We start from the raw sequence: 14,412 nt of genomic DNA on the forward strand, positions 1-14,412 counted from the left end.
ATTTTTCGTAGTTTCACGCTTGGTAGATTATTTGATTTTAGTTTTGCTCATTTTTTGTTTAATGGAGTTCTTTACTTTTCTTTGAAAAACTTATTTTGTGGAAAAAGTTTTTTTTAATTAATGTACTTAAAGGACCATATGACATCTCATAGGTTTTGCAATATGATTAGTCAATTATGATTTGTTTTTTAGTCAATATGTCAATTAGTCAACATGATTAGTGCAATGTGTGAAAAAGTTCTCTACATGAAGAATAATATGATTTAATAACTTATTTGAGCAGGTACTGGTCAAGTCAGAGCATGGGGATGGAATGAACATGGTAATTGTGGTAACGGTAAAACAGAAGACATCATTGCCCCTGAGAATATATTATTTTTTCACCATAAAAAAGTTATCGCTTTATGGGCAGGACATGGCCACAACTTTGCCATAAGTAAGTAAAACTTGCAATCTTGCTTTCTGATTTAGCGTTATATGTGTATGATTTTCCTTCATAAGTATATATCTGTATCAAGTGTTCAATCCTATTTTCGAGATTCATGGTGTAAACAATTATTGGGGGAGGGGTTATTGTAGAGTAATTACCACAAAAAAAGAGATCAGGCACTTTTTATAAGACTATGGATGAAAAAGGGTGGTTTCTTTAGCCAGCTCCTCTATATTTTTTTTTTCAATTTGGTCAAGGAGATGGGTATTAGGTCAAATCCAGAGCTTCCCTTTGGTGTAGTTTTATTTTAATATATGAATTGTTACAGCACTAGACTTGTCAATTATGTCCAATATGAACCACTGTATGCCTACATCCTACTGTAACAACCACAGCATAAATATATACAGTAGTGAAACTCCTAAGCTCTCTGTTAAAGATTTTTAGGACACATCATTCGCACACTTTTCTAAATGAATCCGCCTTCTTTAATATTCATACTGTAATCAGGGTTGCCACCCTGAGCTCGAAGAATTTACTAAATCGGAGAGGAAAAATTTACTAGATCGTATCTGTTTTTACTAAATGCTCAAAAAAAAATTTTGCGCGTGGGGCTACGCCGCCCGCGCACCATCAAGCATCGATTTTTACTATAGGAGGATAATCAGTACGATTTTCACAATTTTTTTTCCTTTTTTCTTCTTTTTTTCTCTTTTCCTCTTTTCTTTCGTTTTCATAGTATGATTGAAAATTCCGGAAACCTACAAGTTCAAAAATCCTTTTTTTTTTGGATTGTTTGGATGCACTACTGGATAGGCTTCATATTCCTGATGCGGTGTTTGCAAGACGTCAAACAATAGTCTGGAATCTATGATTCTGGAAATTCTGCTGTTGAAGTCCGGCTTTAAATTTATCAATGTTCTTCGGGTCATAAAATTCAGATATATTGAAAAAGTAAAAAACAATCAACGAAGACAAACAGCTACAACTAGTCATGAAGCAATTCAGGCGATGAAGTGCTAAGGATCTGAGGTGTGTTTGAAAGTGATGGCTTATGAAATTTGTCCCCGAGTTTCGGTTTTTAGGTTTGAAATCTATACCCTTCAGTTGCACATTTTTAGGAGAAAATTTGCCAGTTTTAAAACACTAATTGGGCTGGCTTTAAATTCCGGATAAGCTGCTTACAAAGATGTCTGGCAGATTTAAAAGCAATTAATTTATGTTTTTTTTTAACTGATTTTTTTCTGGATTTTTTCTCATTCGTATACTAGAGAATCAAAAACCAATTTAATCTATATCACTTCAAAATGGAAATGACGTAATCGGCTACCGGTTTAGTTGTAAAATTATGTAAGTTAAAAAGTGCACCTCAAATTGGACTAGGGCTGCTAAGAAAAAGAAAAATTATATAACATACAATAATTAGTTTAAAAAATACCATTTTGTCAAAAGTCTTCAGGTCAGGTAAATCATACAAATTTAATAGTAAAAAGAAAAACATGAAGTCATAATTGAAAAAATAGCAATTAAAAGGCTTTACTCGTCCTTGTCCTCATCTGAATTTAAAGCATCAACTAGTGTCGAATTCTGACTGAAGGGATCCACCTATTTCCATTTCTTGGTAGCCCGAGTCAAATCACCGGGGATCACCCTGTCATGGACTTCACTTGACGACAAGTTGCTTTGTTTTCATAAGGGCCGAAACAGTCGAGATATTTAGCTTATTCCGATTTTTGGTTTTTATGACGGACAAAATCGAGAACTGTCTCTCTTCTCCGGAACATGAATGGGGCAAGCTGCAGAGAGTCAGAAAGAACTTTGGCAAGTATGGAAACAGTTCATTTCCAGCAGCATCTTTAAAAAGGGACAAAGCTTTCCAAATTTTGCACGGACTTTCGAGGTCAGACTGTGAAACGTGACGGAGAATAGTTTTCCTCCGTTTAGTTAACGCAAACTCAAGTTTGCGTTATTTAAACTTGCTTATAACGCAAGTTTATCGGATCAACCTATTTTGCCCCCCCCCCCTAAATTTTTTTTCGGATCAATCTTTTTTCCCCCCACCCTAAAAATTCCTGGATCTGCCCCTGTGCAGACTGAAACCATATGTCATCTCATTCAGAAGAGAAGAAGCACTCCAGTTCACAGCATTCACCTAACACAGTGGTCAGCAGCCATTTTAGTAAGAGACTCAAATATAAACAATGGGACGATTATTTAATATCTGACAACAATAAATGTTTATTAATGTATCAAACCTATATCATAGATTTAGAACTTAACTCAATTACGAGTGCCCCACCCGCAATTGCCCCAACCCACAAATATTACTATTTATGTTAGTTCTACCCCAGGATGTAAGGATGATAAACTTTCTATCTATAAGTAAAATGAATCATTTTATGCAATTCTGAGAAAAAGATAACTTTTTCAGAATGAGGAGATGCACCAAATCACTTTGGGTGGCTTTTCCAATAGATTCCCAATCATCACAAATCCAAGTGTCATTACAGCTTCATTTTTAGTTGGTAAGAGTTGATACACAAAAAGATGATTTTGTTGACCTTTAAACGCCGTCAGTGAAGTGTCTGTTTATGAAAATAGGTGACTGCTTGTCTGTCTCTTAAGAGACAGACAAGCAAAAATTGTAAATTGTCATATATTTACGATAATTTTTTTCCCTGAAATCATTGAAAATAAAAAAAAGTTTCGTTCAATTTAATTCATGACTTTTTAATGGATTTTACTAGATTTCGGGAAATTTACTAGGTCCTCTAAATTTACTAGATTTTTTTTTTACTAGATCTAGTAAAATCCTACTGACGGTGGCAACCCTGACTGTGATAGCAACTAAAGCTATTGCTGTGAATCAAAGGGAAACTTCCCTTTCAGTGCGCTTTGACGTGTCCCATTTTTAAACCATATTTTCGCTACTGTTTCATATTTATACTGTGGTAACAACACAATGAAGTTAATGTTAAATCGAATGACGAAAAGTCAGTTCCTTTTATGACCAAAATTTCATCCATGATTTTAGGCTGGATGACCAAGAAACCTGTTATTACTTAGAATGTTAGTACCGTCTGTAGTTTGAGCCAAGGTTAGTGTATATGTTTGGGTCTAAATAAACCTGTGAATTTTCTATTCAGAGACTGGAAATATTTGTAACAAAATATTACATTTCATGGTAAATTTTGATACGAAAATAAATCTGTCTCTAAAGATAAAATAACCGTTGATAGTTTTGACCTAAATTGGTCACAATTAGAGATTATCATCCCCGATCTACTACATAGTTACAACGTCAATAAAAAGGTGAGATCTATGGATGATATGTGCTTTTCCTTGACTTTGATGTCACACATGTACCGAAGAAACGAGAAATGAAAATGGCAAGAAATTGGCTGTGAAAAATTACGTCAGCATAACGACTTTTGCCTACTACTACGATGTATTTGTATCTTTTGCCAAACTCATCTTACAATTGTGAAAACTGCGGCTCTGAGATTCCAACTTTTCTAGTTAAAAAAAAGTTTACATACGGGTGCCAATTCACGAAGATGCGTGTGTGTTTGGGGGGTCGTTTTGAGGTATAATTGTTTTTCCGTGTTTTTAATGAAGATTCAGGAAAAAAGTATTTTTCAGAATTAAGAGGGTGTTATTTTTTTAGATTCCTTTTCAGTATCCATACTACCCCTCCGCCAAATTAGTGCCTCGTAATTTACACCTGGAAAATTTACTCTGTATGCACCTCAGCTTGAAGTGACAGATAGAAGCAAATTTAGCGTTTAAAATGATTGTAACACACAAAAGGGGCTAACATTGTATTTCGCTCTGCATTTACAGTAATAAAAGTTGCTTATAAGTTTGCGTTATCCATTATCTTGATACAAAAACAAGAACATATAATTAATTATTAATGATGAAAATGAAGTTCTGTGACACCGTAAGTCATAAATTTTATGGTTGAAGGTTTAGCAATGTTCAACTTTACTGATTGGAACTAAATATACAGTCGGATTATCAACTTGTGCTTCCCTTACAAGAACAAGAGCATGTGGATAGCTTCACTTACATTGGCTCACTAATAGATTCTCGTGGAGGTTATGACCTGGACCTTCAGAACAGAATCAACAAAGCCCAAGCCATATTCTCGCATCTTCGCTACCATTTGTAGATTAGACTGAAGACAAAAATTTGTGTCTATAAAGCCGCAGTTCGATCTATTTTCTTCTATGCAGTTGAGGCTTGGCCATTGAACGCGCTTCACGTTCATGATTTGGAATCCTTTGACCACCGTTGTTTACGAGAAATGTTGCGGATACTATTCTCCGACAGAATTTCAAATATTTATATGGGCCTGCCGCTACTTTAAAATTGAACCCGCCGCTACGATTGTCAAACAGAGAAAAATCCGTTGCCTTGGGTATGTCCAGAGAACACCCAAAGACGGCATTATCAAACAAGTGCTTCTAGCTGCTCCTTTGCGTGATTGACGTAGATGACCAGACAGTTGACTGAAAAATTGCTGGACAACTTTCAGATATTACTTGCGAACCATTAGCGGATTTTGAATGTTTGATAGAGGGTGGGAAAGCTGCCGGATCCGGTTTACCGAAGAGCTGACACAAGCTTGCGACAGATGGGAGGCAACCATGCGGAGTTTCCCAGATGTCTGTTGAGACGTTCGTGTCTGGTCCTGCAACAAGTACATGTAAGTACAAACTGACAAATTAGGAATAGGATACGGACTTGTATAGGATATTGTCGTGCGCAATTTCGACTTTATTCGAGAGTTTGACTACAATTATAAACATTGATGCTTTGGGCCATATTATTCTATTGTCGGGGTGCTAGATTTGTTAAAACAGTCATGGTTGTGGGGTACCAATGAGAATTAATCCTATTTAGATTTATCCAAGCTTTCCATTCAATCTTTTTTCTTAGGCAAAGAAGAAGGGAAAGCCTACTTAATAGACATAGTCCATAGAGGCTATGCAGTGGACGAGACTACCCATTTCAAGGCGAATGCTTCCTGCACCATAATCAGGGGCCCAAAAATAGTTATAGTAGATACCATGACGCCATGGGATGGCCCATTCATTCTAAGAGAGCTCGAAAAGTTCAATATAAGGCCTGATGATGTCGATTATGTTATTTCAACTCATGGACATTCAGACCATATTGGCAACAATAATTTATTCCTCAAGGCGATTCATATAGTCGGATATTGTGTCTCAGAAAAGGATACCTACTGGTTTCATCCATTTGATTCAGGTAAGTCATGTAGAAAGGAAAGTAATCATAGGCCATAGTAGTATAATTTAGCAGTAAAAAAGTAATATTGTACAGTACGCTGTTATATTTCAGGAAAGTTTACTTAAAGCGGGTCTCAATTTGATGTTTGGTTATGTGGCTTGCTCTGAGGATCAATCATCTGTATACAGAATATAACAGAGATAGTACGCTTGCTGTTTGAGTTAGAACGCTCCAGATAACTTGAGGGATGAAAAGAAGGCACATTAAGTATGAAAGGCTTTTGATTGGTCAGCCTGAATGTGCTATATATACGAATATATTTGCTGGCTCTCTGTCTAGCTAAAAATTGTTTGGGGACTTTTTGATGAGCTCGTGTGCTCGTTCCAGTTCAAACAAGTTACGACCAGTGTATCTTTATTTTCAAGATCTGGCGTTGGGATAGCACTAACTACTACTTGGAAGTTTTACACCGTTTATGAACTGATTCAAGACTTGACTCGTTTTTAAACTAAGTCGGGACTTGGCTTAATGCCGTTATTAGAACGTAAATGTTTTATGCCCAATAAATATTTAGCTTGTATTTACATAGAATCATTATGAATCTGGTTCAAACAGGGTATGTTATGTCAATATTTGTACTAAAAAGTTGTTGAGAGGGGACGAAGGGTCTGGAAGGGCCCATGCTAGTCCTGCAATCACACTGGTAGTGCATCCTTACTTGATTCTCCAGCTAAAAACAGGTGCAACTTGCTTTTTTTGGTTCAAACAAGGTTCGGTGTGCCCACGACTATGCTAAAAAAAAGTAGGTGGGGGATGTTGGAGGGTGCCTGGAAACCCAGGAACCTGCTTGATTCTGCTTTAATCACGCTGGTGCCTGTCTACGTTCGCTCTAGAATGATGGCAGCGGGAAATCGCTAAATATAGCTTTGAAGCTTAATAAATCTTAAATCAAGTTAGAAACTAGCTCGTTTTTATACTACCATCAGGTGTACTTTTTGCTGCAGTACATATCTAATTTCCTTTTTTAATTTTTTCTTAATACGCAACTCAGCAGTGAAATTGCCAACTCAGCAAGAAGATATTCTGGTGATTAGACCAGTGAAACAGCTCAAGAACTTCTAGATTTTGTCTCCAGTGGTAGTTGGAACCTAGTAAAAGATGAACCATAGCCCATAGTAACCAAAATTAAAAAACACGTTTTAAAAAAAACTGGAAAGTAAGAAAAAATAGCCGTTTATTGCCGAATCAGGAACTGAAACTATCATCTAAATTAGAGTCTATAGAAAAACGTTATTTTGAAAGCAAATTTATGGAAATTTCAAAAAATAGCCTGGAACCTCTAGACAAGACGTCAGATCGAAAAAAGTAAACCATTAGAATTGCCATAGCCGAATCCCTATAAGTGAAAGTTAAAGTTCCCTGCCTTGAACAACAAGGAAAATCATGGTTTTGTATGGGTAGCAGTTATGTGTCCTTTTTTTCTTTTTTTTCCCTTGGCCATTGCTAGCGTGGCAGTGTACCACCATAGAGAGCTATTTAAGGGCTCATTTGAAAGGAAATTGTTATGTCTAGTGCCTTTTGTAATTATCAAAACATGATATTTAAAATAAAATCAATTTTTTAACAAAAAAAATTGCATCCTCATATACAAGTTGATGAATGACGTCTTAATCGTTGCTTACAACCATAAATAATGTTGTATTAAAACTACATGATGACAACTGTTGCTACCAGGGTTCGTTCTTTACTACATCCAGCTAAGAAATAGCCGAAAGTTTATTCTGTGTGTGATGTGTAATCGTGGTTGCGTTACTGAAAATCACTTAACTGTATTTCAATATAGCTTATTGGGGATAGGTGTTTTAGCCCATGAATTATCTTGTAATAGATAAGGGCTGTTCAACATAACAGGGCTACCGAGAAGCAATATTGATACAGTGTTGTTGGTACACAGACGAACCATTTTCGACGTAACACATTAAACTAGGTATTTTTTTTCTAAACCCACACTGTCTGTTTATAACGAAAAAATAAACGTTCAGATGGAGATAAGTCCATTTATTAGACAGTGAAAACAGATACAAAATTATGGATACTTCCGGACGATCGCTGTATATGTAATTGAAATATCCAGACTTTTGTATCTGCTTTCACTGTCTTATAAATGGACTTATCTGCATTTGAACATTTATTTGTTTGACGAACCATGACCCATAGTAACCAAAAATAAAAAAACGCGTCAAAACGCAATTTTTATTTAAATAGATTTGTTTTATTTTAATAGAAAAATTTGCCATCGATAACGTTTTTCTATTGATAAAATTAAAAAAGTACCAAGGAAAAATTGTTCTGCATGTGATAAAAGGATGCATGCTGTCAAGTCGTCTCATTTGTAAATACCATTTGTGGTTAAAATTGTGCCCAAACGGTAAATCCAACGGAGAACGATCCAAACAGAAAACAAAACTAGAAAAGCTTCAAAGCCAAGCAACTTCAATACAATGTTTGCAAGGAGACAGCACTACAACAGAAATAAAGATGAAATACTAGAAAACATTGAAAACAGATTGAAAAGATATTTTTAGTATAGAACGAACTCTAGCCCATAGTAACAGAAATATTGAAATGAAATACGATTTTTGATAAAACTGAATCATCACGTACATGAAGGTGCGATACAAGTGTCTTTTGAAAAGTGTCTTCTCTGGGGTAGGCCTGGTTATGTCTTATTTTAATGACTCATCTGCCTGATTATCCCAACTAAGAAGAAGCCAAAGGCTGTTTTTGTGTGTAATATGTATATTAATCACAGTTGTCCCCTTAGAAGCATACATCAATTATACAAAGAGTGTCATCTACACATGGAACTACAGGAAAAAATATTCGTTTTTTTAGGACCCTTTACTGATTTTCATACTATTATCTTGATTGCGGTGGTAGCTACAGCCTAGTAAAGGATAATCTATGCCCAACAGTAACCAAAAATAAAAAGAATGTGTTTTAAAATATAGTAATAAAGAATTAACCACGACATAGTAACCAAAAACTTAAAAGGGAATTTAATAAATAGCCCCCCCCTCAAAAGGGCGTTGGATCAAAACGAAAAATAGACGTTTGAAAATGCCATTGCCAAAATTTCTACACAGAATACTTCCAGCCCTCTGGCTTGAACAACAATGAAAATCCCTGTTTTTCATGGGTAGCACTGTTGTGTTCTCCTTTTTCTCCTTCATCACTGCCAGTGGGGAACTGGAAAATCATATAGCTGTTTAAGGGCTCATTTGAATGGAAATTGCCATATCTAGTTCCTATTGTACCTAAGAAAAACAAAATGTTTAAAATGCAAGGGATCTTTGACAACAAAAAAACAACATCTTCGGAAAGAAAACGATACAACACATATATTTTTATTATTATTATTAATTAGTTTATTAATAAAAAATAGAACTTCACAAAATGCATAATATATATAATACATGAAAAAAACAAAGTCTTTCAACTAAATCTTCTAGCCTGCCCATGAACTTGCAAAGGCAAGTTGTCTTAGGGGCGTGTCAGGAATAGAAGAAAAAAATAGAACTAGTTTATAGCACAAATTAATTATACCAGAAATACTGATAATATAAAAAAAATTATATGTATATGTGTATAAATAAAAATACATAATTCCTTGCTGAGTTGCTAATAGCTTAGGACTAATATATAATAGCTTAGGACTCATTAATAGGATACATTTTTTCCTTGACCTTATTTCTAAATTTTTTTCAAACCATTTTATATCATTAATTATCATATTGTTACTAGTCCATAAATTTATAAATAAAATACAAATAAAAATGACAAATAATAATTTAATGCTCTCAATTAGAATACATTTTCCCCTTAACTTTATTTCTAAATTCTTCAAACCTTGTCGTGTCATTAATGGCCTTATCATTACTATTTCATATATTTTTTTTATATCTTTTGCCAAGAGATGATACAACACACGTATCTTTTGAAAGTTGCTTTGCTGTGGTATGTCATATTTAAGTGAATGTGCTGCCTGACTCCATTTAGTTTGTTATTTATTGAATTCCAACGAAGAAAAAGCCGCCACTAGATTCAGGTCGCCTCTAGAGGTAAAATTTTTCACTTTTTGACCATTGCGGCGTTATCTTGAAGTTTTGACCTTGATAACGCCGAACTTTTGAGCTTGAATATCATACAGGGTTAAGAGGATACCATGGGTTATGTGGCAATGACTACCTTCCGATTGAATTGTCTCAAATAAAGGGCATGTAATTCAGAATAGTTCGAGTGAACTCGTCCCCAATTTTTTGCAACGATGCTTATGGTGACACCTTGGATAAAAATACGGGTGATACATTGCTCTTGAAATAGTAATTAGGAAACATATATGCGGTGGAACGAGCTCTGATTCTTCTAAGCTTGTGATTTTTTGTCAGCATCGTTGTAAGATAATTTTTTTTAAGTATGAAACGAAACTATTTCAGCCAATATGATACGAAAACCCCGATCAGAGTATGCCAGATCGAAATGTTGGAGAATCATCAGTGAAGGCTTGGACGGGGAATTTTTCTTAGTGAGAGGGGGGGGGGGATAGTTGGCTTGCATATAAAGAAGATTACTTGTTTATATGAAAGAGACTGGAACCAAAACTATAATTCATTTAAATATCATACTCCCCTCGTTAATTAAAAATTCTCCAGCTGTGCCACAGTTTTGGCCGTTAGGTTGTATGCTTGCAGTAAAATGAGCAGCCAAATTTGAACAATATATTCTAACTTTATCCTTTCGTAATAAGATTTTACATATTACTCAGTATAAACATTTTAATGCAGATACTCTTTATAATACAAAATTTAATTACATCAACTATTTTGCCAAATTGATGCCCACTAGGGATATTATTTTCGTCTAAAAGCTCAAAATTCTTATTAACAATTTTTCCTCACTACAAATCCAAATAAATCCTAATGTGTTTTCAGGCAAACCTTATGAGATAGATGGTCAGCAGCTGTACGTTCTTCCCTCCCCTGGTCATACAGCAGATGATGTTTCAGTTGTTGTGAAGACTAGTAGTCTTGGAACAGTGGTAGTTGCAGGTAAAGTGCTGCATTAGTTATTGTTCCTTCGCTGTATATTCAGAATACGGCACAAAAAGCGGATCCACGATTGTGGAATCAGAGATTAAAACTTTGGTTTTACTTAGTTGGCAAATGCCTCTTGCCGCCGGTGATCACACGTATCCTGGGAGAATAATCGCCCTTTGCTTTGTATCAGCTGTGTATAGTCAGTCTTTCCATTTGGAGAAGCTCCACTCATTTGTTGAGAAAAAGGGTATAATACGTTGCTTTTAAGAAAATGATCTACATACTTAAATATGACACTGTAAGCGTTTTCAGAGGGAAGTTTCCAGATTCCTTCAGGGTAAATAAAGGGTAAACATTATTAGAGAGCTTCTTTATTTCGAGAGTTTGTTTTTGTTGATCATTAAAACCAAATTTTCTGTTTAGCTGGTATGATATAAATACTGACGAAGGCCATACTGTCTTTCCATCAAACAAAACAAAACAGTGAAGAATTTCGTGCGGATATTTTAGGTATATATCCAGCAGCCATCGTCTGTCAAATATAATATAAAAATAAATGAAAAGAAACAAATTACTTAAAAATTCTCATCGATAAAATAAATTTTACAACTAAAATTGTAAAATAGATTTTGAAAGAGTCTCAGCTCGCTCACCTCACATAGATTTAGCCAAGGTTCAATGAATTCAGTGGTGTAATTTCATCAAAATCCTGGGGGGGGGGAAGTTGAAGTCAATTTTCCCAAATCAAGTGAAAATGACAGTAAAAATTAAAAAATAACCCATTAGGTACCATAAAGGTACTATTTATTACTATAGAAGTACTATAAATATGAATATAAACTAAAAAAAACCTATCCGTCTCTGTTGATGCCTATATTATGCAGATTTATCTTAGTTTTGAAAAAAAAATTGGAAGAAACTGCATTTGAGCTGGTGGCGGGGGGCAAACTGGGCTCGGGGGGATTAAACCGAGGGCCGGGTGGGGCAGTTGCCCTCCTGCCCCATAGAAAAATACGCCCCTAAATGAATCTTGGCTAGATAGCTAATGTGTTTCTTTCAAGATGGAGATCTAACGGAGTTGTCGTCTCTTTAATTGAAGTTAGCAATGCTCATCACTTTCGAGTATATAGGCTATTTTTCGAAGCACCAATAAATTTTTTTCCGCAGCATTAACCACTTTTACCATTACTTTTACCATACTTTTTACCATATTTCACCATAACTTTTACCATTAAAATCAATCGAGATCTGAAACAGCTGCAAATGGCAATTTTTCACTTGACAGTTTTTTTTCCAAAACGTGTTTTTCAATTTTTGGTTATTATAGGCAGTTGATCTTTCTTTATTCTTTTGACGTTATTGCTGCAACCTTGTTTTTTTGTGATTACATTTTGTGTTTTTTGTGATATTTTTTGTGAGTATATCACACACAGGAAAAAGTAGTTACATTACATCATATGACAGAATCTTGTGTATGAAGATACAGTTTTCACCACATTTTGTGTTTAATTTTCAGTATTATGTTTTGTCACTTAGAAAGGCACGTAGATATACCGATTTCCTTTCAAATGAGCTCTGAAATAGCTTTTCGCAGCATATCCTTACTATTAAGAATAATCGAAATAATAGTTACCATTAAGAGTCAGCCGCAAATGGGAGTTTTTTTTATTAGATATCTTTTTTCAAAATGCTTTTACAATTTTATTTTATATTCCAGAGTAGAGAGGCCCAGTCACATTAATGGTAGAATTCTGTTTTGTAATAAGCCTGTAGCTCAAGATCAGAAAATTTGTTATTTAGACTTTTACATTGCTTGTAATTTTTAGTGGCACGTCACAATAATGTTGTTGCAACAAAGGTGGCTCGTGACTTTGGAGCAATTTGACGTTCTTAGAAATTTACGCTTCGAGAGTCTTATTGCTTTTATATCAGGCTTTGATACATTAATGCTTCGTACGGCTCCATGTCGTAGACAAATGATTTTTATGCGATTTTTAAACGTGTTCAGGCTCCTCCAAAGAAAGCACTATGGCTTATTAGTGGCTGTGTTGAAAGTGTGCATAACACTGCAACTTATTTCAGCAAGTTCCAAGTGTTTAATATAGGTCAGGTACGGGAAAACTAGGTTGGAATTGTCGTCAATCAACGTCTGAATTAAATAATTTCTGAGGTTTTTTGTGATTATTGGCGTGATAAGGAAGTACAACCAAGGCTGGCTTCCTTATTAGATTTTTAGGACCTAGTGTATGGAACTCTATTTCAGAGACCATTTGGGTGGCAGAGAATCTGGTCCTGTTTAAAACTAAGTTGAAAAATATTTATTAGATCGAAGCTCATGGTTTTTTACTATTTTTATTATGAGCTATTGAGAGATTGGTCAGCTTTTTTTATATGTACCGGTTCAGTCGCAAGTACTTTTGGTACCTTCCTTGAGGTGGGTACAGGCAGTTTATTTGAATGTCCTTTTTGGTTGTAAATAAAATTGAACTGAACTAAACTGCACTGAAGTAAGTTCCTTAAAGGCCAGGTAAAGAAGGTCATTTGTATACGCTGTTAAGATTATGCCTGCATTTCCGGCCATGGAGCCCTACTATAAGTAAATAAGTAACGATTGGCCGATAACAAGTAATGAACTTTAAATTTAGTTAAGAAATATTCACTTTACTACAGGCTGAGGTTCAGAGGCCTGCTAGTTAAAAAAACTTCAATGCAGTATTTGATGGTGTTTTTGCTTTAGTGGTTTTCTATTGTTTGTTCAATGTATCTGTATATTTTTCATATATTTTTCATCCTCAAGTTTGCTTGCAGAATTTTATGCAAGGAAATAAGGCTGCAAAAAGTTCGGAATACGTTGTTTATGAATAAAATACAAATTTTAGGAAGAATTATTTTTCCATTTCTTATGAAAAATGGACGAGCCTTTATTTTGGGGGAGGGAGACACAGTTCCATCCCCTATGGTTGTCTTTGTTTATTGCTGTTCCTTATAGATCAGTACTATCTCAAATAGGCCATAAATTATCCGGGTCAGGGCTACTCAGGGTAATTTTAATGGTTAATTTTCACTTAGGTGATATTTTTGAACGAGAAGAAGATATAGAAGATCAAACTATATGGCGTTCAGCTGGGTCTGCTGATCCCCAGAGACAAGAGAGAAGTCGATTACAACTGGCAGAATTAGCTGACTATATAATACCAGGTCATGGTCCGATGTTCAAAATTACTGAAAAAATGAAGAATATTTTAAGACGGCAAGTAGACAGTTAACGCCGAGTGAAGTCAAAGACTTTGGTCCAATTAATTATTTTTATGCAAAATCAGCCATGATCGCAACAATAAAGTTCGGACTTCTTCCATTTTTCTTAGTTTTAGTGTTTTTCTTAGTTTTTAGTCCTCCGTTTTTTTCAAATTACTTCCGTCATAATGAGAAGCCTATTGGCACTAATACATCTATTTGTTACTTTTGATATTAATTAAAAAAAACTTTTTCCACAAAATAAGTTTTTCAAAGAAAAGTAAAGAACTCCAGTAAACAAAAAATGAGCAAAAATAAAATCAAATAATATACCAAGCGTGAAACTACAACAAATCAGCATTGATAAATAAATGAACCCCAAAACAAAAAAGAAAT

The 14,412-nt window shown here is 34.9% G+C and overlaps 1 protein-coding gene across 3 annotated transcripts in view; it reads left to right on the top strand.

The window, feature by feature from the left end:
- LOC148941169 (secretion-regulating guanine nucleotide exchange factor-like) overlaps nt 1-14,131 on the top strand; it is a 74,437-nt gene extending 60,306 nt beyond the window's left edge. Inside the window, exons 6-9 of one of the 3 annotated variants that reach the window (XM_089104386.1) lie at nt 281-436; nt 5,375-5,704; nt 10,678-10,794; nt 13,852-14,131. In XM_089104386.1, coding sequence (XP_088960512.1) covers nt 281-436; nt 5,375-5,704; nt 10,678-10,794; nt 13,852-14,048 — 800 coding nt within the window. In that variant the 3' untranslated portion in view covers nt 14,049-14,131. The remainder of the gene's footprint in view (nt 1-280; nt 437-5,374; nt 5,705-10,677; nt 10,795-13,851) is intronic. The other 2 variants (XM_089104388.1, XM_089104389.1) reach the window with 2 other exon arrangements.
- Nucleotides 14,132-14,412: the final 281 nt, after the last annotated feature.

Source organism: Artemia sp. Qi Xiang Cuo, chromosome 18 (assembly GCF_049724085.1).
Source record: "Artemia sp. Qi Xiang Cuo chromosome 18, ASM4972408v1, whole genome shotgun sequence".
Lineage (NCBI taxonomy): Eukaryota > Metazoa > Arthropoda > Branchiopoda > Anostraca > Artemiidae > Artemia > Artemia sp. Qi Xiang Cuo.